The sequence below is a fragment of the Schistocerca gregaria genome, chromosome 7 (assembly GCF_023897955.1).
Source record: "Schistocerca gregaria isolate iqSchGreg1 chromosome 7, iqSchGreg1.2, whole genome shotgun sequence".
Classification (NCBI taxonomy): domain Eukaryota; kingdom Metazoa; phylum Arthropoda; class Insecta; order Orthoptera; family Acrididae; genus Schistocerca; species Schistocerca gregaria.
The window spans coordinates 330,536,405-330,561,586 of record NC_064926.1 but is presented as its reverse complement, the minus strand read 5'-3'; the positions used below and the strand labels follow the sequence as shown (position 1 = coordinate 330,561,586).

At 38.0% G+C, this 25,182-nt stretch overlaps 1 protein-coding gene across 1 annotated transcript in view; it reads right to left on the bottom strand.

Moving 5' to 3' along the window:
* The window catches only part of LOC126281706 (RING finger protein 121), a 98,056-nt gene extending 77,920 nt beyond the window's left edge, over positions 1 to 20,136 (bottom strand). Inside the window, exons 1-2 of the mRNA XM_049980881.1 lie at positions 19,995 to 20,136; positions 19,265 to 19,299 (exon numbers count right to left, since the gene is read on the bottom strand). Coding sequence (XP_049836838.1) covers positions 19,265 to 19,299; positions 19,995 to 20,012 — 53 coding nt within the window. The 5' untranslated portion in view covers positions 20,013 to 20,136. The remainder of the gene's footprint in view (positions 1 to 19,264; positions 19,300 to 19,994) is intronic.
* Positions 20,137 to 25,182: the final 5,046 nt, after the last annotated feature.

The following is a 25,182-nucleotide window of genomic DNA, read 5'->3' as shown; positions in this document are numbered from 1 at the left end:
TGCATTACCCTATTTGATTTTGTATTTATAACCCTGTATTCACCTGACCAAAAGTCTTGTTCCTCCTGCCACCGAACTTCACTAATTCCCACTATATCTAACTTTAACATATCCATTTCCCTTTTAAAATTTTCTAACCTACCTGCCTGATTAAGGGATCTGACATTCCACACTCCGATCCGTAGAACACCAGTTTTCTTTCTCCTGATAACAACGTCCTCCTGAGTAGTCCCCGCCCGGAGATCCGAATGGGGGGACTATTTTACCTCCGGAACATTTTACCCAAGAGGACGCCATCATCATTTAATCATACAGTAAAGCTGCATGTCCTCGGGAAAAATTACGGCTGTAGTTTCCCCTTGCTTTCAGCCGTTCACAATACCAGCACAGGAAGGCCGTTTTGGTTAATGTTGCAAGGCCAGATCAGTCAATCATCCAGACTGTTGCCCCTGCAACGACTGAAAAGGCTGCTACCTCTCTTCAGAAACCACATGTTTGTCTGGCCTCTCAACAGATACCCCTCCGTTGTGGTTGCACCTACGGTACGGCCATCTGTATCGCTGAGGCACGCAAGCCTCCCCACCAACGGCAAGGTCCATGGTTCATGGGGGGATGAAGGTGTTAAGTCTGTCAAAATTTTTGCTATTGTGTGGGCAACATCTCATGGGTTGTTCAAGAGACTTCTATTTCACAATGCAACAGTGAATGTGAATTACTCCATCTCCTCCTGACTGTCTCCTATAAAACTATGCTTCTAGTGGGTTGGCCTATAAAATCAAGACCTGCTGCTATGATCTCTTCGTGCTCTCGTTAAATAATTCAACGAGATATCACCCTCAGTCAGCTGACTCTTGAACCTATGAAAAGCTGCAATCTTGAGGAGTTGCATACCTCACACTACAAGGGGACAGGTCTGCTTTGTAGCGGGTCTGAAGACTCTTGTATGGATACTTGAGCAGTGTGGTGGATAATATTGAAAGATGTGTTTTTTATGTATCATTCTGAAATTAAAAGAGAGGTGCTAAGATATCTCAATAATTTATTTTTACATGAAAGCCTGTACCTTAATCTAATTTTCTACATAATTTACATCAATATTGAGGCACTTGTCATAACGTTGTACCAGTTTTTGAATACCCTCCTCATAGAAGTCTGTCGCCTGATCTGTTAACCACTGCACCACCACTGTTTTGACTTCGTCATCGTCTTGAAGACGCTGACCGCCCAGGTGTTTCTTCAAGTGCAGGAACAGATGATTGTCACTGGGCGCAAGATCGGGGCTGTACGGAGGATGATCTAGACTTTCCCATTGAAAAGATGTGATGAGATCTTTGGTCTGATTCGTCACATGCGGATGGGCATTGTCTTGCAGCAAAACAATGCTCTTGCTCAACTTGCCACGTCTTTTGTTCTGAATTGAACAGTGCAGATTGTGCAATGTCTTACAGTAAGCTTTTGCATTGATTGTCTCATTACGAGGCAGAAATTCAACAAGCAATATTCTTTTTCTGTCCCAAAAAACTGTGCACCTGATTTTCCGGCCAGAAATTGTTTGCTTAAACTTCACTGTTCTGGATGAATCTGAATCCTGCCATTTCATGGACTGTTGCTTTGATTCTGGTGTGACACAGGCCACCCATGTTTCATCGCCAGTAACTATTTGGCTTAAAAAATAATCACCGTCATTGTGGTACCACTCAAGGAAAGTCAATGCACTGTCTAAACATTTGGTTTTGTGCACAGCCGTCAACATTTTCAGTACCCAACGTGTGCACCATTTTCGGTAATTCAAGTGCTCGGTCACAATGCCATACAAAGCACTATGAGAAACATTAGGAAAGTCATCCCACAAGGAGGAAATAGTAAAGTGTCCGTTTTCTCTCACCTTATTGTCCACTTCCTGCACCAAACTTTCATTAAAGACCGAAGGATGCCCACTCTGTTGTTCATCATGCACATCTGTGCGACCATCTTTAAATGCTCTCACCCACTTTCTTACCAATCACTCATACTGTTTTCTCCGTAAACTGCACAGATCTCACAATGAGCGTCAATCGCTTTTAGGCTTTTAGCACTAAGAAATCTTATAACAGCCTATACTTCACAGTCGGCAGGACTAACGATTATCGGAGGTATCTTAAACACTCAGTATACAATGTAAACAAGGAAGAATCAGACTGTAATGGCGTCAGTGCATAGGCAACAGATGTAGGTACCCAGTGCGCATGTGCAGAACACCGATCACAGTGCTGCGGCCATGGTGTGGCAAAACGGTACTTTTAAAAAACATGCCTCGTAATATGGTACACCCTTTTCTGGACACTGTGACATTGTACAAACACAGCTTCCAGTTTTTATACTGAACAATCATTGAGGCAGTTGTCTTTTGCTCACTCTTCTATCTGGCAGGCGAATCCAGATTGGGAAATGATCATTAGAGTGCAAGTCATTGATCACTTAACATTTAGCATTGTGTACAAGGGCTGGGGAGCATACTGAGGGATCAATGGAAATGAATGATGCCGTACCAATGCTGAAGTGCATGTTCTGCCCCTCTTTAGATATATACATTTGGTGGCATTAAGAGCTTCTCAAACAGCTCTGTCCCTATGTGTGATAAACTCCCCAAATAGAAGGAATGGCCAAGGAAGCTGCATAATGAGTTCTGTGGGAGAATCTTTGTTGAGAGTTAACCATTTTTCTACATCACCTTGTTATATGTTGAGTAAGGTGCTTTTACATATTTCCCATTTACTTTTTGATAATGCTGAACATATTAATTACTCTTTGCTCAGTCAGTTGTCTGTTGTTTCTTCTTCAGGCATGCGCAAGTGAGTCAGTTATGTTAAAGTATACTCCTTTAAGTATATCAAAATAGTTACTTATCCCTAAAAAAAGAATTTATCAAGAGGTTATGGGGCTAGATACACACAAGTAAAAATTAGATATGTAACTACTTGTCAGCTACTATAAAGGAGCACACAAACAGGTCTGTGACACACTGCATATCAGCAAATAATTGGAAGTAGCGTCAGATGGCATGTTAGTTGCAGTGAATGAAAGTCACGGATTACTTTTTGTCAGTCAAAGTACAGTCAGAAAAGTCAGTTAGGTGCTTTAAGTTCACATAATAAATTTGTCTATTATCAATGCATTCTATTAAGTCACAGTTGGAACTTTTATCAGAGGATCATTACAGAAATGTCAATTATGTCTCCTTGACAACTGGATAGATAAAAAAAAATCTACTCACCAAGTGGCGACACACACACATAAAAGCAGGTTATAATTATGCATGCTTTTGGAGCCCAGTGTCTCCTCCTCCTAGCAGAAGGGCCGAAGGGGAAGGAAGAGGGGGTGAAGGAAATGGACTGTAGAGGTCTAGGAAAAGGGTTGGATTTTGAAAAAGTCGCCCAGAACCGCAGGTCAGGAGAAACTTACCAGACGGGATGAGAAGGAAGGACTGATTGCTGGGGACTGCACCAGATGAGATTTGAAAACCTGAGAGTTTAAAGATGGAAGGCACGGTAATATGCAAGTCAGAGATTACTGCTAACACATTGCACACGAGTTAATAAGCGTGAAAAGCTAAGTGTATTGTACGTGACAGAGATGAGAGGGGAACAGCGAGAAATAAAAGATGTAGAAAACTAAAATGGACTGATGAAAGGGGTAGTTACTATGAAGAAATGCTGAGACTGAAGAAATTATTGCCAAAGAAAACTTATGCTTCTCAAGTTGAGAAGCGGGGCTGGTGTCCTCAATGGTTGGGGGGACAGTGCTCCCCAGGTAGGTGGTACGGAAGCAACAGGGAGGGAAGTGCCTCCCCCCCTCCCCCCACCATCAAGGAGTAGGTGAAGTCTTCCGGCTCTGAGAGCTGACTGGAACTCACAGAAGTGATGGGGGTACAACTGTTCTCGTAGCAGTGCATAAGAGGAGGTCATAGCCACAGGATGTAGCTGCTCAAATTTCCTCTTGGCCTCAGTGTAGGTTAGTCGGTCCAGGGTCTTGTATTCAATGATTTTCCTTTCTCACTGTAAAATACTGCAGTATGATGAGCAAGGGGAATGATGCTCTCCACAGTTGACACAGATGGGAGGTGGGACACATGGAGTATTGGGATGGGATGGACGTCCACAATCTCGACACGTGATGCTGGAAGTACAGGGGGAAGGGTATATGTCAGAACCTCCAGCACTTAAAGCACCGCATTGGGGAGGGATATATGGCTTGGCATCACACCTTGACCTTCTCGGGTAATGTGCAACCCTCAAAGTCCAAGATGAAGGCACCGGTGGCAATCTGATTATGCTTCAGACTCCGATGGATGTGCCAGACGAAATGAACTTCTCATCGCTCTAAACTGGCGTGCAGTTCGCCGTCAGGCTGCAAAAAAGTGTGTTGGTAACGGTAACATCCCCCAGCTTGTCACAAGTGAATAATGCCTGTGACTGGACAGAGGATGCCGTTTTTATCAAGACTGACTCTGACCGCATTTTGAACAAGCCCTCCACCTCCCCAAACTTGTCCTCTAAATGCTCTACAAAAAACTGAGGCTTCATCGAGACAAAGGAGTCCCCATCAGCTCTCGTACACACGAGGTACCGGAGCGAATAAGGTTCACTGCCATCCTTAGCCTGGCATTCCTCCCATGACGTGGCCAGGGAGGGGGAACAATTTAGGATCATACTTCCCTGCATTGCGCTGAGACTCTGAACGCTTAGAGACTATTGGTTTTGACCACCAGCAAGTGATGATGTGGTATGCTTCACCATGTGTCATCTGCCCTGATGCCACCCACTCCAACCAGTGGCTCTCCCCAAGGGTACCACCCATACGCAGCGAAGGCCACCTGTCAGGATGGCCATTGCCATGAGTCCTGGTGCCCCAGGGTATCGGACAACTACTCTTTGGCATATGTGGGGAGTTAACGACACAGGCATAAGCAGAATGACCCTGTGTAGTCGGGGCTACAATCCACAGGGTACAAGGCGGCCCCACCACAACAGACTGGCTACCATGCTTGATATGAGGTGCAAAGAATTCCATGGTCCTCATCGGCGCAGACAATGACACTGCACATTAGTTGGAGGAAAATGCACCCAGGAAGGTGTCCTCGCTCAAAAGATGGAGGATGGGCAGGACTGCAACGCCACAATGAGAAAGTGGGCTAAAGATCTCGATGCACCATGGATACAATGCACCATGTAACCTATTTAGTCATCTCTTATGACAGGCAGGAATACCTTTGGCCTATTCTAACCCCTGGGCCCACAGGGGGGGGGGGGGGGGGGGAGGAGGGTATTTGGTTGTAGTCATGCTGATGTAAAAGGCCGAACAATATTTACATAACAGCTGATATATGACGTGTCGTTTCACAGGTTGCTCTCCCTTTGATAGTATACGTTTTGCCAGCTACAGGCTGGTATACGTGGTGGTAGAAGGATGCACAGGGCTTGTCTTGCAGTGGGGACAGTCACACGGGGAGGAACCATAGGGTAGAGAGGTGGGAGCAGAAGAACCATATGGTCTGACAAAAATATGGCGGAGATTGGCAGCGCGATGAAAAGCTATTCTAGGCGTGATGGGCAAAATCTCAGCTGGAATGGATCTCATTTCAGAGCATGATTTTAGAAGTCGTGGGCCTGTCGAAGTAACTAATTAACACAGTCCAACCAGGATAATACTGAGTGACCTGTGGTGTGCTCCAAAGTTATTTTTTTGGAGGAATCATCAGTACCAGGATTGGGTGTGATGGCCCGGGAAATCTGCTTTTCAACTAGACTTGTCAAGTAATTACGTCCAGTGATGGCTGGGGTGAGAATGGTGATGTACTGCCGTAAAGAGTCTGCATCTGAACAAATATGTTTGCCTAGAATGCCAAAGCTGTATGGGAGAGAGTGGTTGACATGAAAGGATGGCAACTATCACAATGTAAGTACTGTTGTTTGTTAGTAGGTTTAACGTGGACAGAAGCGGCGTGGTATTTGGAATAGGACCTTGTGAAATTTAATTGGAGAAAGTATACAGGGATTCCAGGAGTTTTAACAGGTCTGCCTCAACATAAGTTAATTTCTTCCGCCTCAGCATTTTCTTCACAGTAACTACCCCTTTCTTCATTCCATGTCAGTTTTCTTCATCTTAAATTTTCTTATCAATCTATTTTTTGCCATCTCCCTCCCACCTTTGTTATGTACAATGCACTTAGCTTTTCACTCTGATTAACTCTTACACAATATTTTAGCAGTAATCTGTGTCTTGCACATTACCCTGTCTTCCACCTTTAAACTCTGAGATTTTCAAATCTCGTTTCATGCAGACTCTTCTCGTCCTGTCATGTAAGTCTCCCCTGTCCCACAGTTCTGGGTGACTTTTCTGAAACCTACCACCTTTCATAGATCTCTCAAGTCCTTCTACCTCCTCTTCAACCATTCTGCTGGAAGAAGAAGGTGCCACTGGCTTCAAAACTGCCCTAATTTTACTCTTCTTTCATGTGTGTGTTCTGCCACCGCTTGGTGAGTATGCTGTCAATTATGTCTCCTTGCGATTCAAACTAGACCTTACATTAAAGTCGAATAAGTTTTCTTCAGTAGCAGCCAGACAAAGTTAAACCAACAGGAGGAGAACCTGATCGAAGTGTAAAGTCTTGGGCTCAGAAAGATCATGAGAGAGAAATTTCTGTAGGTTTGAATCTCAGCAGCAATAGAACCAGGAAAATAGTAAACTGTAAGTCTGCTAGTCAAAAGCTTGAAGAATTAGAAACGCAACATGGCAATATATCAGATTTAACAATTGAAAGTTTGGAGAGAAATTTGTTTGGTTACAAACACGATACTAGTAAGTCAACTATTCAGAACTGTATTCATATTCAAGAATATGCAGAAGACTCAGTGGCAGAAGGTGAAGCTATGAAAGACAGCCAGATTATTTGCAAATTCTCTGAATGTTACTGCCAAAATGGGAGGAGAATGAGACCAATGTGTTTTATGTCATTAGAAACAGAGCACAAGTTTGCATTAGAGGAGGATGAGGGAAGGAAATCGGCCATGTGCTTTCAAAAAACCATCCCCACATTTGCTTGAAGAGATTTAGGGGAATCACAGAAAACCTAAATCCGGAAGGTTGGAAGTTGTAATGTAACGGACTACTGAAGAGTGCAATACCACCCTTATAGTCGCATCTGCCCTTGCAGGGTTAGTGCTCCAATTTCATTTCTACGATTTTTTTATTTAATATTATTGTATGTAGTATTTAATTTTGCCCAAATCTTTTTTATTATATTATTCTATAATGTGAACTTTATTTGTTTATTTCTGGAGAATATGTTGGCACCAGTGTGAGCCAAAGACATTCGTGTGTGAAAGGTAGAGAGTCGGACATTATTAAGGTGACTGTTGGAGTGAGTTAGTTGGATTGTTGTGGGGAGAGCATGGTTTTGTGAGGTGGACTGTTGATGGGAGTACGGAAGGAAGTCTGTCGTCTTATATAGAGAGTATCTATAAATAGTATGTGACATGAAGGTGGAAATTATTGTGAAAAAGTTAAATTAATAAAAATGAAGAATCAATAGAAAACAAAAAGCGAGTACCAGTTTTCATTAGCACACAAAGACCCGGACCTAATATTAACAATGTTAGATGGATGGAACGCACCATGGCGAGAATCAAGACAATGAGACCAAATTCAGGATCTAAAGGTAAGGTATTTTAATTAGTTTTAGTATTCTGTGATGTATCATTCTTTTGTCTAAATATTAAGCTTAACATCGTCTGTTGCAGATACAGACCACCCAAGCTGGCGGGGTGTCGTCAATTGATCATCATAATCTCAGGGTTTGAAATAGCATTTAAATGAATTGAAAATTAAAGATAGGGAAATGATTACCAGAATTGACTTACATACGAAAAATGTCGATGACAAATTGTCATTTTTCGAAAACAAGGTAACAGAAAAAGTGAAAATTATTGAACATAATGTAGACTCTTGTAACAATGTAATTAAAGACGATGAGCATGAGGTAGTTCGACTACAGAAACAATTAAATGAAATTCGGGATAATTTAGCTATGAAATCGGTAGCGACTTCATTTAACGGATTTTGGCCAGGTACAAACGTGCGTAATTTTCTGGGACATGGAAAATTACACCCAGTTGATTTCATTATGAACTGTCGTGACAATTTTTCGTTTGAAATGAGTGACACTGTAAAGATCAATTTAGTTAAAAAATTCTTAGATGGAGAAGCATTGTCGTGGGCTAATCTAACCGCCAGTTCTGATTTAACCTATAGTCAATTCGAAAAAAGTTTTTTGAACAAATTTTTCTCAGCTTCTGTTCAGGCCAAAATCATAAGCGATTTTCTTAATGGGGCTAATTATAAAGAATGTGATGGTACAATGAATTTTCCGAGAAACAGCTAAGAAAGTTGGTGCATTTAGACAGACCTTTTGATGAACTAATGCAAATAGATGCTCTAAAAAGGAGGTTACCAAATAGAGTTCAGTGGGACTTGGTATATGGGCCAGATGATTCAGTTGAACAATTTTTGAATTATGTGGAGAAATTGGATCGTGCATTAGAACAAAATCATGGAGGGTGGAACCAAAATTATAATAATGGGAATAATGGTAGGCGAAATAAGCATAATGGGAATAATCAGCAGGATCGTCAAGGTAATTTTCAGGGAGATTTCAATAGAGGAGAGAATAGCAACTGGCGTCAACATGAGAATAAGGGAGGTAATTATTATGGTGGGAACAGAAAGAGACAATGGGAAAATCCAGATAGAAGACAAGATGGGAATAGGCAAGGCCGGTTAAACTAAGAGCCGTCCCAATGAGGGCCTGTCAGTTTGGGATGAACAGATATAATGCTAGAAATCAGGCTAAGTGGAATCAGAATAGGTATGGGCAAAATGATTACAGAAAATACATAGTAATAACATGACAAGAGCACCGGAAATTGATAAGAGACCATTTGATAAACAGTTTTGGCAGCAAGTCAGTGGGAAGGCTATGAGCACAGATAATTCTAGACACATTAGTAATGAAGATTCAGAGGTTAGTGGGGAGATAATGAATAATTTGTTTAGGCAGGAAGAAAGTGATGTGAGGGGGGATATAGGTGGTTGTTCCTATGTTAATAATAGTTATGATACCTTCAGAATAAATGCATTAATGTATTCTATGAAATTGCAGTAAATCGAGATCTGAGTGATGTAAAACTTCTGTGGGTGAGAATGTCAATCAAGTACTGAATAATAAGGTTGTAGAATTAGAAGAAGTAGAGTGTGATGTTGATATGAGAAGTCGTGCTGAAGTAGCTAAGGTTAGGGAAGTTGAGTCAAATGGTGAGATGTTAAATGATACTGAGGAAGAGGCAGTTGATGATATGGAATATAGAAGTGAGATAAGAGTATTTGTTGTGATTAAGAATGATGCAGATGTAGTTATGAAGGAGGAGGGTAATAGTGTTAGAGAAAATAATCATTCAGTACAAGGGGATCAGGCTCCAGTCACGTGGGTTAATATATCACCAGTAATCGAGGGGATAGACAGGGATGACATTAATATTGCGAATGAAGAGAAGGTAATTATTGACTTAGGAAACCAGGGACAAGAGTTGATTTGTAGATTGTGGGACAGCCTTAATGAGGCTAATAAACATAATATGTTTTGGATACAATTGTTATCCATCTGCGAGAAGGTATATCCTATTTGGTGGGAAAAAGCAAAAACAGGTATAAAATGTAAAGAATTGCCTATGATTACTGATAATAATAATGTGTCTAATTATGTTTGTGTTGAGAATCCTAGTTGGCTTCTGCACAATGTGCAGACTGAAAATAGTTTAGCTTATGTCAAACAAAATGAAGATCTGAATTTTAAAAGCATAGAAGATGACTTGATGCATGAAGATGTTGGTGAGCAGGAGAGTGAAATTGTAGGAAGCCCATACATGCAAATTTGTATTAATGATTGGACAGGTTATTGTTTGATTGATACTGGAAGCCCGATATCAGGAATCAGTGAAAAATTGAGGGATAGGATAAATAAAAACCATGAATTTGCAGAATTACCAGTAGTTGGGGTTAAAATTAGGGGAGTGACAGGAAGATTCAGTAAAACAGTAAAATGTCAAATTCTTTTGTCTTTCAAAGTTGGAGATGTGGTCTTTGATCAGGGTTGTCTTGTCATTCCGGACCTGAGTGAGGACATAATTCTAGGTATGGATTGGATAGTAAAAGTGGATATGGGATTTAATTGGAAAAACAAGACTGTCAAATTTAGGGAACCAACAGATAAAAATAAGTTGCATACAGAGAGCTTCATTGAGAAGAATAGTAATAGTCATAATCAGATCAGGGGGGTGGATTATTTAGATGATGGGAGATGCACGGATCCTTTTGAAAAACAGACTTCTATTGATGACAAAGATTATCAAAGCATAGTAGAAAATAAGATTGCTGAAGCAGAGAGTTTAACTAGGGAACAGCAATCTGATCTCATGGAACTTTTATGGGAATATTCTGATGTATTTAGTGACAGACCAGGCAGAGTGAAAGGGTATGAATGTAAACTTGTACTCAAACCGCATGATCCATTTTTCATTAAACCTTATGGGATTCCATTAAGCAGGAGGAAAGCTGTAGAGAGGGAGTTGGAAAAGATGCAGACTTGGGGGGTTATTCAGAGGTGTAATAGCGAATATAATAATCCTATCATAGCCATTGCCAAGAAGGATAATAGTGTAAGACTTGTCCTAGATTCTAGGTTCCTCAATAAATTATTATGTAGGGAAACTGATCATCCTGAAAACATTGATGAATTACTACACAAGTTTGAACATGTAAAGTTTATTTCTAGCCTCGATCTGAATTCTGGATTTCATCAAATACCATTAGCAAGGGGAAATTAGGAAAACTAGACATGATAAGAGGGGGAAAATGTGCGAGTTTAATGTGGGAGATTTAGTCCTAGTGAAAACAGTAGAAAAATCAAAATCATTGTGTGGGGAACTTAAGAAATTCTTTGATATTTATATAGGACCATTTGTGATATCTGAGAACCCACATCCAAATAACTATAGGTTGATCTATCCTGAATCTAGAAAACTTTTTGGTCTACGTAACATCACGGAGTTGAAGCATTATAAAAGTGCAAGCTAAATTTACAGTGTCACAATTTTGAAAACTTGGGACTCTGTCTTGATCTGTATCTTTGCTGTTTAATCTTGCATTTTGCTTTGTATATATTTATGGTTATTACAATGAATATCTTATGCTCTTGCTTGCACGATGTGTGCAAAACTTAAATGTTTCTTTATACTCATGTGATTTGAAAATATAGATTTTTAATCTTAGTATCACTGTGTTAGTGTAAGTTGATGAGGCCATACTTCATCTGTTTGAATATGGCTATGTTGTGCTCAAAAGAGCTTATTCATTTAGACATTATGCTTAATATCTTTGTTATTGATATTTATTATACACAGTGTAAACTGTTTGTAACATTGTTACGAAGATCCTTTATGAACCAGACTTTATGTGTAACTGACCAACACACTCTTATGCTAAGTATTTGTGTTGGAGAAAGAAGTTTTCATGTTGCTGTTCTTGTTTATGCTTATTGAGTTTTAACTTTTGTATTATCATTTTTATTGCATAACTTTGTCTTGTCCAATAACTATGGACTTTTAACGCAGTATTGGTCCATGTTGCTTCAAGACAGACCACTAGTCTTATCTTGTTTGAAAACATGTGCACTGTGCACATAAGTAGCTACCTGGAGAGGCATTTGCTCTTGAACCAGTGAAACAATTATCATTTCTGTGAGAAACTTACCTGAACTATAGTTTTAGAACACTTATATATGCTATACATTGTTTTTCTTGTTGAGGCATTACTCACAAAATATGAGTACTTAAGTATAATAATTTGTACCATTGCCTGTTTTGAGGCTTATCTACTATTATCTAAAGTATATATGGATTTAATAGGATACCATACCCTTTAGAAATGTACATTTTGATTTACTGATACCTAACATAAAAACACAATGATAGGACTGGAGAGAAATAACAGTAGATATTTTTTCAGTGGTAAACTTTTATTCGTGAATCCTTTTTATGTAACATTTAAATTTCTTTATGCCTTGCGTTATTACTTAGTCAAAATTCAGGAGATGTGATGTTTGTTCTATACCACTGAGACATCTCATTCGAAACTTACCTTGCCACTGACAATGTTGTGTCTGTAATACACAAACACTTAGGTAATTCTGTCAAGATTTGATTCTGAGATCTATGAAACAAATGTGAAAGCAGTCTATATATGATAAAACTGGACACTTTAAATGACATTAGAAACCTGGAATTAATCACTTACTGAAGATATACGTTGAAACTGCAGATATCAAAATGCTGACTATTTCACTTACTTATGCACAAAGCTATGAAACTTTGGTTTTGTTATGTGGTCAGCTCAGTAGGGGTTAATGAAATGGGGAGTAGACGTCATGTCTTATGACATAGGCAACTACACTAACCACAAATTTACACTTGTGAAGTGACTTATGTGCTACGATATGGATATGTGACTGCGAGAAGTTATGACCAGAGTAACCTGTCTTTACTACAAACTATGTGAGTTGAAGCATGAGGATGAAAAACTGCAATTAATCTTGAGTGAACCAGCGTTCATACTCTAATAGTGATGGTGATCCTGTTTTGCCACAGTTGTGTATACTATGTGGTTCTCATGGAGACACAAACACCATGCACCTTGGTACTGGTTGGACTTCTGCATACTGCTTAGTCTTGCGTCCTGTGCATATGGCCAAGATTGATTAAAGGCTGAGTATTGGTAGCAGAAGGTGGATGATTCTGCAATATAATTAACTAATCTACATGTTTTATGTGACAAAGGAACTGGGTATGGAGAGAGGACTACACACTGTACATAGATGTACACTTTACATGATTACACATTGCCTATGCCATGAGTAGAGGGAATTTTCATATATATGTATTTATATTTTCTTTGAATTTTAGGATTAGAAGTGTGTTTGCTATTTTATTATCTTCTATTGAAAAACTGACCTGACCAAGCAATTGCTAGCTTCTGTTCTGATCAGTTGAGAAAACAACAACACTTTTATGTGGATGGAGCTCTGTATCTCCGCAGATTTATGTTTTACTGACTAACTCTGAAAGAAATTGATCTTGTATAGACACAGAATATGAGATAAGGGTAGGTTGGATGAGTGTCAGCATGGAGTGGATTAGGATTAGAGGATAAAGTACATGCAGGAACTGACAAACACAAAACTTTGTGTAATATTTACATGTATTCACTTTATTACTATTTAATTTATATTGGTGAGAAAAGTATGTTCCCGCTACATTTGACGGGGTTTACAGATCCCCATTGCAATGCCACCTCTGACTTTGTACATTTGAATTATTTTATACATATGTACGAGTGAAGCATGATACCACTGATGATGGCTGGGTCAACATGATCCCATTGCACTGCCATTTCTAAACTCTCACTTTTTAGCTATTTTACATTACATTATGGAAAACTTATTGATATGATGACACTGAGACGCTTATTTAACTGAGATTGTTCAAATGATACTCTTTACATAAAAAAAAAATATTAGCCACATATTTCTCAGTAGATGTCTGAACTAAATTGAAAATAACCTTTTTAGCTGATGTTAAAACCAAGTTGATATAAGACCACATTTATCTCTTTTATGTCTTACTTTTAGTGTCTAATATATTTGTACAATCATTATATAAATATGTAAGTGAACTCTGGTAATCAAACCCAGTATGGTAGGGAAGAGGCATTCTGGGTGAGATACCAATGTATTTATATGTGACTAATTAAGTGTTGTATGATTTTAGGAAAATTACCATGATATAATTTCACAGATGAGGCGATTAAGGGGACAAATTCAAGAGGAGAAGACCAGCAGAAAGAGACGAGAAGACAACTATTGAAGACTACATTAATTTCGTTGCTTTGTGCATCTGTTGAGATCTCTTGCAAAATACTTTTGCATGAAATCTCGAGGGGTGTGTGTAATGTAACGGACTACTGAAGAGTGCGATACCACCCTTATAGTCGCATCTGCCATTGCAGGGTCAGCGCTCCAATTTCATTTCTATGATTTTTTTTAATTTAATATTATTGTATGTAGTATTTAATTTTGCCCAAATCTTTTTTATTATATTATTCAATAATGTGAACTTTATTTGTTTATTTCTGGAGAATATGTTGGCACCAGTGTGAGCCAAAGACATTCGTGTGTGAAAGGTAGAGAGTCGGACATTGTTAAGGTGACTGTTGGAGTGAGTTAGTTGGACTTTGGTGGGGAGAGTGTGGTTTTGTGAGGTGGACTGTTGATGGGAGTACGGAAGGAAGTCTGTCGTCTTATATAGAGAGTATCTATAAATAGTATGTGATATGAAGATGGAAATTATTGTGAAAAAGTTAAATTAATAAAAATGAAGAATCAATAGAAAACAAAAAGCGAGTACCAGTTTTCATTAGCACACAAAGACCCGGACCTAATATTAACAATGTTAGATGGATGGAACGCACCATGGCGAGAATCAAGACAATGTGACCAAATTCAGCACCTAAAGGTAAGGTATTTTAATTAGTTTTAGTATTCTGTGATGTATCTTTCTTTTGTCTAAATATTAAGCTTAACATCGTCTGTTGCAGATACAGACCACCTAAGCTGGCTGGGTGTCGTCAATTGATCATCATAATCTCAGGGTTTGAAATAGCATTTAAATGAATTGAAAGTTTGTCGCTTGATATTTGATTTTCACGCCGGACGAAAGAGGGTACATTACACTGTATATATGGATATATTGCTAATAACATACCAAATCTCATCCAACAAATAAGAAGATTGCACAAAATACCATGGATGTAATTCATGCTGACTTGTTTTTGAAATTAATCTCTTTGTTAGGAGTAGTAAGGTGTTTTCTGTTGTTTAAAGATAAATTTTCTCATTTCCAAATTCTATATTTACTGAAGATGAAACAATTGCCAAATCAGAAACTTTCTTGAAAATGGTAGAAAATCAGTTTGGGAAGGAAGTAAAACATTTAAAGTCTGACTAAGGCATCGAAATAAATAATGCTCTCACAAAAAGCTTTCAGGTAAATTTGGAGTATTTCACATCAGGATCAACAGGTACATGCCTAATCAAAATGGAAAAACTGAAAGAGAAATAAGTACAGTTGTCAAGTCATCACAATCTGCAATACATGCACGAAGACTGAATGAGAATATGTGGGCCAAAACGATAAATTATGCAGTCTTTACATTAAATAAAAGTGGAAGAAGTGGACTATTCAGAAACCTTTAGTCCTGTAGTACATTATGAATAAATTAGACTGCTTCTTAGTCTTGCTGCTACATATACAATGAAAATAACAACTTTTGATGTAAAGACCGCATTTCTATACAGAAATCTGCAACAAGAAATCTTCATGAATCAACCTCATGGATTCCACAATGGTACAAATAGAGTTTGCAAGGTGAAAAAGAGTTTAATTGGGCTAAAACAAGCTCAAAATACCTGGAATGAGAAATTCTCAAATTATCTGATGTCACTAGGATTTGTTAACACTGACAATGATCCTTGTCTCTATTGTAATGAAGATAAAGAAGAAGGAAGCATCATTATAGCATTGTTTGTTGATGATGGGTTAGTCACTGGAAGGCAGACAAACAGCATTACTGAAGTTTTGAAGAAGCTGAATCAGTAGTTTGAAATAACATTTCACAGAATATTTTTATATTAAATGTCATATCTTAGGATGGAATTTAAAATAAGTTTAGAGGGAATTTTTGTAAATCAGTCTAGGCATACAATGGAAATCTTATGATGGTTTAAGTTTGATGATTTGAATCCAGTAGTACCACCTATGGAGTGTGGAATGGTGATAAAGACAATCTTCTTGATGTCAATGAAAATCTTGTCAGCTTTGCTGTTAATTATTTACACAGGTTTAGTAATAAACCAATGGTTAGTTATTGGAAAATTTCGAACATAGCTTTCAGTATGTATAAGAAACCATGAAGTTCGAAATATTCTTTGATGGAGACTCAACACTGATCGCCTTTCTTGATCCTGATTATGGAGGTAATATCTCAACAAGATGCTCCAGCTGCAGAGGAGTTCTTATCATGCGAGGACACACATTGCTGTTTACTCCCGAAAGCAACGTCTTGTGGCAATTTCAATCATGCAAGCAGAATATCAAGCCACCATCTCTTCTATCAGCAGTGTATGCTGGATATGACACCTTGTACAAGAACTTGAAATTTCAGGTTTGACTGAACTGACAGAACTGTGTAATGACAATCAAGCTGCCATACATACCTTGAAGAATAACTATGAAGGAAAAATAACAAGAGACAAGAATCATACTGACATTCAAAGGATGTTCATTCAGCAATATTATGGAATGACCATAAGTTTAAATATCTGGAAAGTTCAAGTCAACTTGCTGGCGTACTGAGAAAACCACAGACTCAGGGTGCTTGAGAAATTATGAAGAAATCTAATTATGGAAGAGTGTTGAGAGTCAACTACTTTTTTTTATGCCTTGTTATTTGTGCAAGGTGCTTTTTTTTCATACTGCTATCATAGTAATTACTCTTTGCTCAGTCCATTGTCTGCTGTTTCTTGTTCAAGCTTATTGTTAGCAAATAAGTTACATTAAAGTGTACCTTTTTAAACATAAAAAATAGTTATTCGTCCGTAATACAAGAATCAAGAATCTTTGTCTACAACTTCATGTGGCAGCAGATAGATAGAACATGAACTGATACAGTGACTATTGTAGGATGGTGGCGAGGGAAAGGGGGCAAGAACTGATACACGTTCCTTATAAAAATAGAATGCCTCTTTCAGCTCTCTCTCAATTCTGTAGGGACTGTAACCACACAGAACAGAGACATCATACATCAGAAAGGCAGTCTCTTGGGGACACATCAACACTGTTGTTCTCTGTGCAAGAAGGGATGCATTCTGAAATAACTGCTATACCACTGTGCTTTGCCATATGTTGTTCTTCTGAGGTGGGGAGTTTGCAGCATAAGAGGAGTTACCTACGAGATGTATCAGTTTCCTCAGCCGTCCATCCCACCGTAAGAACCATTTTGTACTGGCTATTTTTAATCTATTGTTCTTGGTGCTCTGCTTGGATTTTGGGGACAGAAGCATTCTTTTACTTCGTCTTTTCTGTCTGCAACTAGAATGAGTTGTTTTTCTCAATACTCTTTACTGCTAATGTTCTTTGTGTGATAGGTTTGCCAATCTGTTTACAATACTTTTTGAGTGTTGCCTTGTGAATCTTACAAGTACTATCAACAAAAATTACACTTATACCATAACTTACAGTATACACACTTACATTCACAAAACAAGTGCATTTTTTGATAGTTTTCAAGCAATAACTGACTATAGATGGCAACTGAGAGCCTTGGCAATATACAGATATAAATTATAGGAAATAACCACAGTGTGCTTCTCAAATGATTCTAATACAACCCTGGCTTTGTGGTACAGATGATCATTAAATTAGAAAATACTATCTTATGTCAATTGCCCCCAGTTACATCTATTTTGTATTGGTCTCTAACAATCGAACAATAGGAAGGATCACAAAACTGTTTTGTAAGCAGTCTCCTTTGTGGGCTGGCTGCATTTCCCCAGTATTCTACTAATGAACTGGAGTGATCACCTGCAACTGAACCTATGTGATCATTATATTTTATACCACTACAATGTTCACCTGAAAAATTGTTGCATCTTGACAACTGTGAATATTGGAAAGGATTCGTTGTCAAACAACACAACCCTTTTCAATAAAGCAACACATGTGTAACAATATTCATATCTGCACTTCAAATTTGATTGAACATACCATGGCACATGAATGTGTTGTCAGTTACATAGCCACATTTGAGACAATGTACAAATACAAGACCATTCAGAAACACTTGCCATATCCTGTCATTGCAGCTCACTGGCAGTGACAAGGCAGACAGCCACCCCCTGTCCTTAACACAGCCTAGATGGACTTGAGCCCTTCATACCATTTCACAAACAAATAAAAAAACTCAACTTTCAACCTAACCTATCCTTGGGCAATATTACAGGTCAGTATGTCACCACAAATAATTCACATTCGTTAGTCTCGCAAACTCAAGCACCCACTTTTCCACCTCACCTATACGTTGTGTTAATTAATGTACAAAAAATACTACCAGTGTTCTGTTCTCAAGCTGTTTGCACATTTAGACCTATGTTGTCACATGGCACACCACCATTACATCACAGGACAAAATTGACTTCTCGTATTGGTAGATTCCATTAAACCGTTTGGCCTTCATCAAGCATATTATTTAGTTGGTTACGTGTATCCTGTGTCTTGTGTACAAGTAGATGACTTTCCTTTTATGCCAGTGTATGAACACCCAACGAGCTTCACCATTTCCAACAGGTACTCCCTCACAGCCTGATTTTTACTAGGTTTGGTTAAAGCAAGAGGTTCCTCAATTTCCTGCATATGGAACACTACATAAGCAATGGTTCCATACTTCAGTTTGAATAAAGTTCTAGGCATTGTCAATGGACATGAGACTATGTAAAGAGAAGTACTCTGTCTTTGTTTACTTCTAAAAAGTGTTGAGCAGCTCTCCCAGGCCTTTCAAATGACTTGCTTCGCTCTGCAGCACTGTTTTCCCACAACACATTCCTAAGCAAAATTATGGCTGTTTGTAGTGCAGTAGAAATGGCTAAGTCTATATTCCCTTCATATTTAGCGTGCATCATTGCAATTAATCAACACTATGAAATATTCCCAAGAGGACTTGGGTGGGAAGACACTATGTGCTATATATTTTGTAGCAAACGTATACTGGAAATAACTAAAAACACCTAATATTTGTATACCCAAAGGTGGAAAAACCAACAAATTACTTCGTATGTTCAAATGAGATACTGGTATTTCACTTTATAGTTACAGGTTGGAAATTTTAAGCCTACTGCCAATCAAGAGAATCACAGTTGGTTGGAGAAAAAAAAAGACTGCTTCTAGATATGTTATTTATTAGTTAACAAATATGAACTGATTTATTGTAAGTGTTGCAAATTCAATAGTCAACACACGTTTAACATCTGACAAATAATTCCAAGTAGATTATAATCAACTACACTTACCTTCGCATATCATCTTCTGACAGGTCCAGCAGTGTCTGTAAATATGAAATAAGAATTAACTTGGGAACTTCGAGGCAGGAAAAACTGCAAGGTAAATTCATACGCATACACACAAAACCTTTTTTCAGATAGAAAACAAAGGATGTATATTTTACTTAAATATTATGAAAGAATGTGCAGCGTATGACATTAATTTCATGCTGTAAAGTGTCTGCGTCCGAGTGCTCACTGTCGAGTTCTCTTGTCAAAATAAACACATAGAGATACGGAACTAAAATCCATGAAGACGTTGGAGGCTTTCGTAAAAAGAGGATTGACTGCGACATTAACATAATACTTGTGAATTCACACGTTCCGTTAGCAGGGGTTTTGGTATCTATACAACTCTTATTATAATTCAGCAACAATTTATATACGGTATGGGATGAGGAACTAAAGTAATGACAAACAACATGGAATTCCAAATGCTTATCACTAAATTAATTAACTTATTTCCATGGCCCTCTGAAAAGGCATAGCAAATAAACAACAAGACAGTATGTTTTTCTAACAATTCACTAACATATGACGTATAGTTAGGCACTCGCTGAAATAACTGCGCAAATACAGAAAAAGGAAATGTGTTTATGGACTGCTTGTACAAGATTTTCAAGTATCACATTACCCGTGCTGAGAGCACTAAGTTAACATAAGAATTACTCAGTGATTATGACGTGTCATATGTACTTACTCTGTTCAGTTCATCCATATTTGTAGGTCAAATTTACAAACAACGCAACTTACAGAAAAACAATCACACACACACATCCATGCCTCTCGCTTGACTAGAGTAAACAATACACTATCAATGTGCCAGGTCTCGTCTGCTGTAAGCGTCGTCGTGCAGGACTGCCACTATTGAAATAGAAATAAGAGTGAATTGTATGCGACAAAGCCTGTATCCGTGCCTTATCTATTTCTTTATTTATTTACGTCTTAAATCTTTTGGAGCACAAATATTGTACCACTGAACTGAATAAATTACAAACAATTTATCAAACATACTTGATACTAGCAAAAATTTGCTTAATATGCTATACATTGTTTACGCACTCCCATTTTCTTACACACTTTGTAGGATTACTTGACATAGTCTTCAAATTTACAGTTTGTTTAGACAGTTTCATTTTCAAGATCCGCCAGGGTTGTAAGTCATGGGAACTCTGCAGAAAGTACGTTATGTGGGCCTTCCCACCCCTGCTACACGCTTACCCTTAACCCATTCCTAACTCAACAAAACGTCGGCACAGTGCCGTTTACCATTACCCTGGACGCTAGGGATGGGTAAACTGTCATGTTAAAACACATACCGCTGTTTTAGTTATGAGTGTCACGTATTTTTCTGTATTCGCTTGGTTACGCTTTTAACATTTTTTTTAAAAATATTCTACTGATGATCAGATAAACAACCAGTATATCAGTTTGACATAGGAGTAACGTTAAAATTTTTGGGTATTAAATAAAACACTTTTTTGAAATGATAAATGACGATTCACAAAATTTCCATTGCACTGAAATACTGGGTTATTGTAGAAAATAGGAGAAGCTATCGGTGCTATTCTAACAAGTTCACTAGCAGTTAAAAATGAACAACACACATGTGACATAAGAATCGGTACAGCAATGCACAGACGATAATGTACCAGTTGACCTTTACAATCCAAGAGCAGTGATCCTTCGATTTTTGGGTGCAGAGTGAAAGGATGCATGCCAGGCTATTCGTTGCAGCTCAGCAATATTTATCGTAGGTATTATGTTCTGGGCTTCTGAAAGATTGGTACCAGGATTGTCTTTGAATGATGTCGTTTATGATTAAAGGAGTCAACTTACAGATCTACGCGTTATAGAATGAGTATTTAAGAACATAGTGGGTAATAAATATTGGCTACTGGATTATTTCATTAGTGAAATTTTAACTATTGTCATGTAGTTGTTCTTGCTAAATGTTCCATTTTGCCTGCTGTCTAAATTGTTCATTTCAATTTTTTGAAGGAGCTCTTTTATATGATCATGCCAATGTGTAGTGGCATGGTGCATGATAAGCAATGGATCTGCCTTCTTCAGTACGGATGCACAAGTATGCCTGACCTGCATGAATCTCTGAGTAGCAAGCACAGAGGAATGGACAGCGACTGCAGATAGGTGGCGTTCAGTGAGAATGTGGATCGGCCATGAAGCATGCCGAGATAGTCTGAGCAGTTACGATAACATTATGTGCTAGGTGGCGCAGTGGTCAACGCACCTGCCTAGTAAGCAGGAGATTCCAGGTTCGAATCCCGGTCGAGCACACATTTTCAATCATTACCGCTGATTCTGCATAATATTTCAATGCAGCTGACATCAGTAATCCTTTCTCTTACCTTTCTCCGCCCTCTATTTTTAATTTACATATCATGGAGCATTTTTAGTTTCATCAATAAGAAATCAGTTCTATTCAGAATCTGTTAAAAAAGTAAATGGATATATTCGATTACAAAATGGATTTTTCATTCGAAATAATTAAAGAAAAAGAACGCCAAAAATTTTACTTAAAAGTTTGTTATCCGTTTGCCTTTTCTAAGAAATAATAAAAGAGAAAGGAACCTTAGAAATAGTAATAAATTAAAACTTAACAATTCAAAATACTTTATAACAAATATAGAAAGGAGCTAATCTGTTGCCTGTGTCTACATATTATAGGTTTAACTGCTTGTAGATTTCGAAATTGACAACTTAACAGGAAAAACAGTCGCCAAACTCAATTTCCATCCTTTCTCACTAACTATTAGTAACACTCAAATAATGATGTGATCTCTGAACACAACATGAGTTTTAGCACAGTTTGAAAATTACAATCAATAGGAAAAAAATGATAATATATTGTAATATTGCAGTACTAAAGACTTTAGCACTGCTACTCTCTTCGTTTTATCAGTGTGATGAAACATTTTAAAACTTCCAAAACTGTGTTCATCATTTAAGCCTCTTTCAAACACATACTAAGTGAACGGTCAATGACCCCACGGCACAGTAACCAGATATTTTTATATGTTGGGAAATAGGCCCAATTTCTGTATTGGGTATATGATTGTTACTTCACTACTCAGAGATACTCTTAAGTCTAAATAATTAAAAGCCTTCAAGTAATTGGAAACCACTAAGCTCTTTAAGCCATGCTTTTTTTATTCCATGTTTCAGTAATCTCAGATGCAATCGTTTCACTCTATAGATATTGATTGGAGCCAGTGTGAGCTGTTAGAGCTAAGTTAAGTTTCGACCTCAGTGAAGTGTGAAATGTGGAGAAAACAAGAAGGAGAACTTCGTCACTATGTTCAGGAGGGACATAAGAGTGGGAATGTTGAATGTCTGCTATAAAGTGATGCAATTTTAGTTATGTATGCATGCAGATATGAGTAATCAGCAGCTGTGGTATAAATAACACATGGAGTAACAAGGCTGTGTGAAGGCATATCACAGAGTCATTCATTATCAAACACACTTGTGAAACTACTTATTTTTCAGTTGATACACAACACGGGTTTGCCTTGTTGCTATAGTGCTACTGTTGTTCATCCCAAAGTGTACTGTCATGTACCAATAACAGGTAGAGAGCTGAAGCTCAACTTAGTATCGACAACTTATAAGCAACATGTGATTTCACGCTGTTGCAAAACTTTGCAATCTAGCAGTCACTGTATGTGTTCAACAGTTAAAATTTAATCTCATATTCATTACAACTAACATTTGCCATTTTTTAATGTGGACAAATTTCAATCCAGTTAAAAAATTAGAAAAGAGGCTTTGATGGCTATGGGGTGGTTTGGTCTCCCTTGCCCCTCACCCCCCTCCCTTCCCTGTATCCAGGACCTGAGCTACAAGAATAGATGGCATTGCACACAACTGAGATATAATTGGGTGACAATAAAATTTTTGGTGACTTTTGAACATTTTCAACCAACAACTGTTTGTACTGATATAGTATGCCAGAATTATGTTTTTTTAGTTTCTTTCACAAACTGACGGTTTGCTTTAAACCTAACCTCTCTTAAAACTTCATTTCTTTCTGCCCTGGCTATCCTCTGAGCTTTACACTGACTTCCCCAGCCAATTAGAAGGGAATCTACTGTTTAACATAGGCTTTGAACCATGCTTCAAAGCCAGCAGTTTTCAACTGAACATACATTGCTATAGTCCAATCAATGAATGATGGCAGTTTGCACAGCACAAGACATGAAACTACATTGTCAGCAACAACGCTGAACCAAATGTCGCTAGATTGAAGGTGAAAAATCGCTAAATGTCGCTAAATAATTTGAGGGAATTGACGAATTGAAATTCAAAAATATTTTTGTAGACTTTTATTATTTCAGATCATTTTGTTTACCCACACACACACAAACACACACACACACACACACACACAATTTATTCATCATCTTTGTCCAAACTGTCAATTAGACAGATTAAATTGTACAGAAGTTTCCCCACAGTTGAAAGTGATAGCTGTGCATTGCTATCATCTTTAGTAATAAATATGGTTTTAGTAAGTCTTTGTACAGTCATTGGTAACTCATAGTCAAAATATTTTTATTCATTCTTTTTGTGGTGCTTTTGATCATCGAAATAGAATTCAATGAAGTAAGACCAAGGCCACTGAAGAGTTTTAATACAACCATATTCTTGGCATAAAAAATCGTTTGAATGTGGCAATAACAACACTTGAAGAGTGCACAACTCTTTGAATGGATTTAGATTTCCAGCATCTTTATGTGACAGACCTTCGATCCAAAAATCGACTAAATTCTCTATGGTTTGCCATGAAATGAAATTGATATCATTCCATTGTTGTGAAATTTTTCCACTCCTTGATGTCATTATATCCCAGTTCTTTTGTTAATTCAATGACATCATGACTAATTGTTTTAGTTTGCAAAACTTTTCTGATAGACAATTTGTTGACAGAGGACAAATGAAGGAGTCTATAAAAAATGAGTGTTTGTCTGTCTGTTCGGAATGTACAATCTCAAAACAAAACAAAAAACTGGTTTACGCGCGACTTTTTGTAATATGATTGGCATCACTGGAGATGGTTTGTAGCTATATAGCTTTTCAGCAACAATGTACCGGTTTTCCGTTCAAACTGACTGCAAGAAAGACAATGCTGCAATTCTCGATTTTTCATCTTCTACCTATATGTTGCGATTTCCGTAAGCTCGCACTAGTTGGTAGTCCTACGTAACAATTTGTTCAATAGAAGTGAGTAACCTATACAATAGTTTTCATACGTAAGTAAAATATTAGTTTGGTGGCAACGTTCGTAGCGTTTTCCCGTAAGTTTCATAAACATAACAGATACACTTAACAGATACTTTAATGACCAGTATTATTTTTCCTTCCTTCACTATTTACATGTCTGTCAACACTGAGCTAACTTTTCGACTCCGCGAATGTAGGTTTTAAGGCGAGGAACCCTCTGAGTCATGCTTTTTACCCGAGAACGAAACTACTTGAAAGTTGTTGGATAGAAAGCGGAAAACATGAAAATCTGAAGGCTCAAGATCAGCTGAGTAAGGTATGTGTGGAATTACGTTACAACCCAACTCCTATATAATGTTTTTTGTTAGTCTAGCGTAATGCCGGCGGGCGCTATCGTGGAATAGCATCACTTCATGCAGTCTACCTGGTCGTTGTTCAATTTTGGGCAATAAATGTCAGGAGTGATGGTTACGCCTCGGAGAAGCATTTTGTAGCACACCACACCGTCGCTGTTCCACCAGACGAGTACCATTATCTTCTGTGGATGTGCGTAGGTCCTTGTATGAGGAGTTAATGCCTTGTTTGGACTTTCCTTTCTTTTCCTTATGTTAGCACCATTTCTCATCGCCAGCAGCGATACAAGA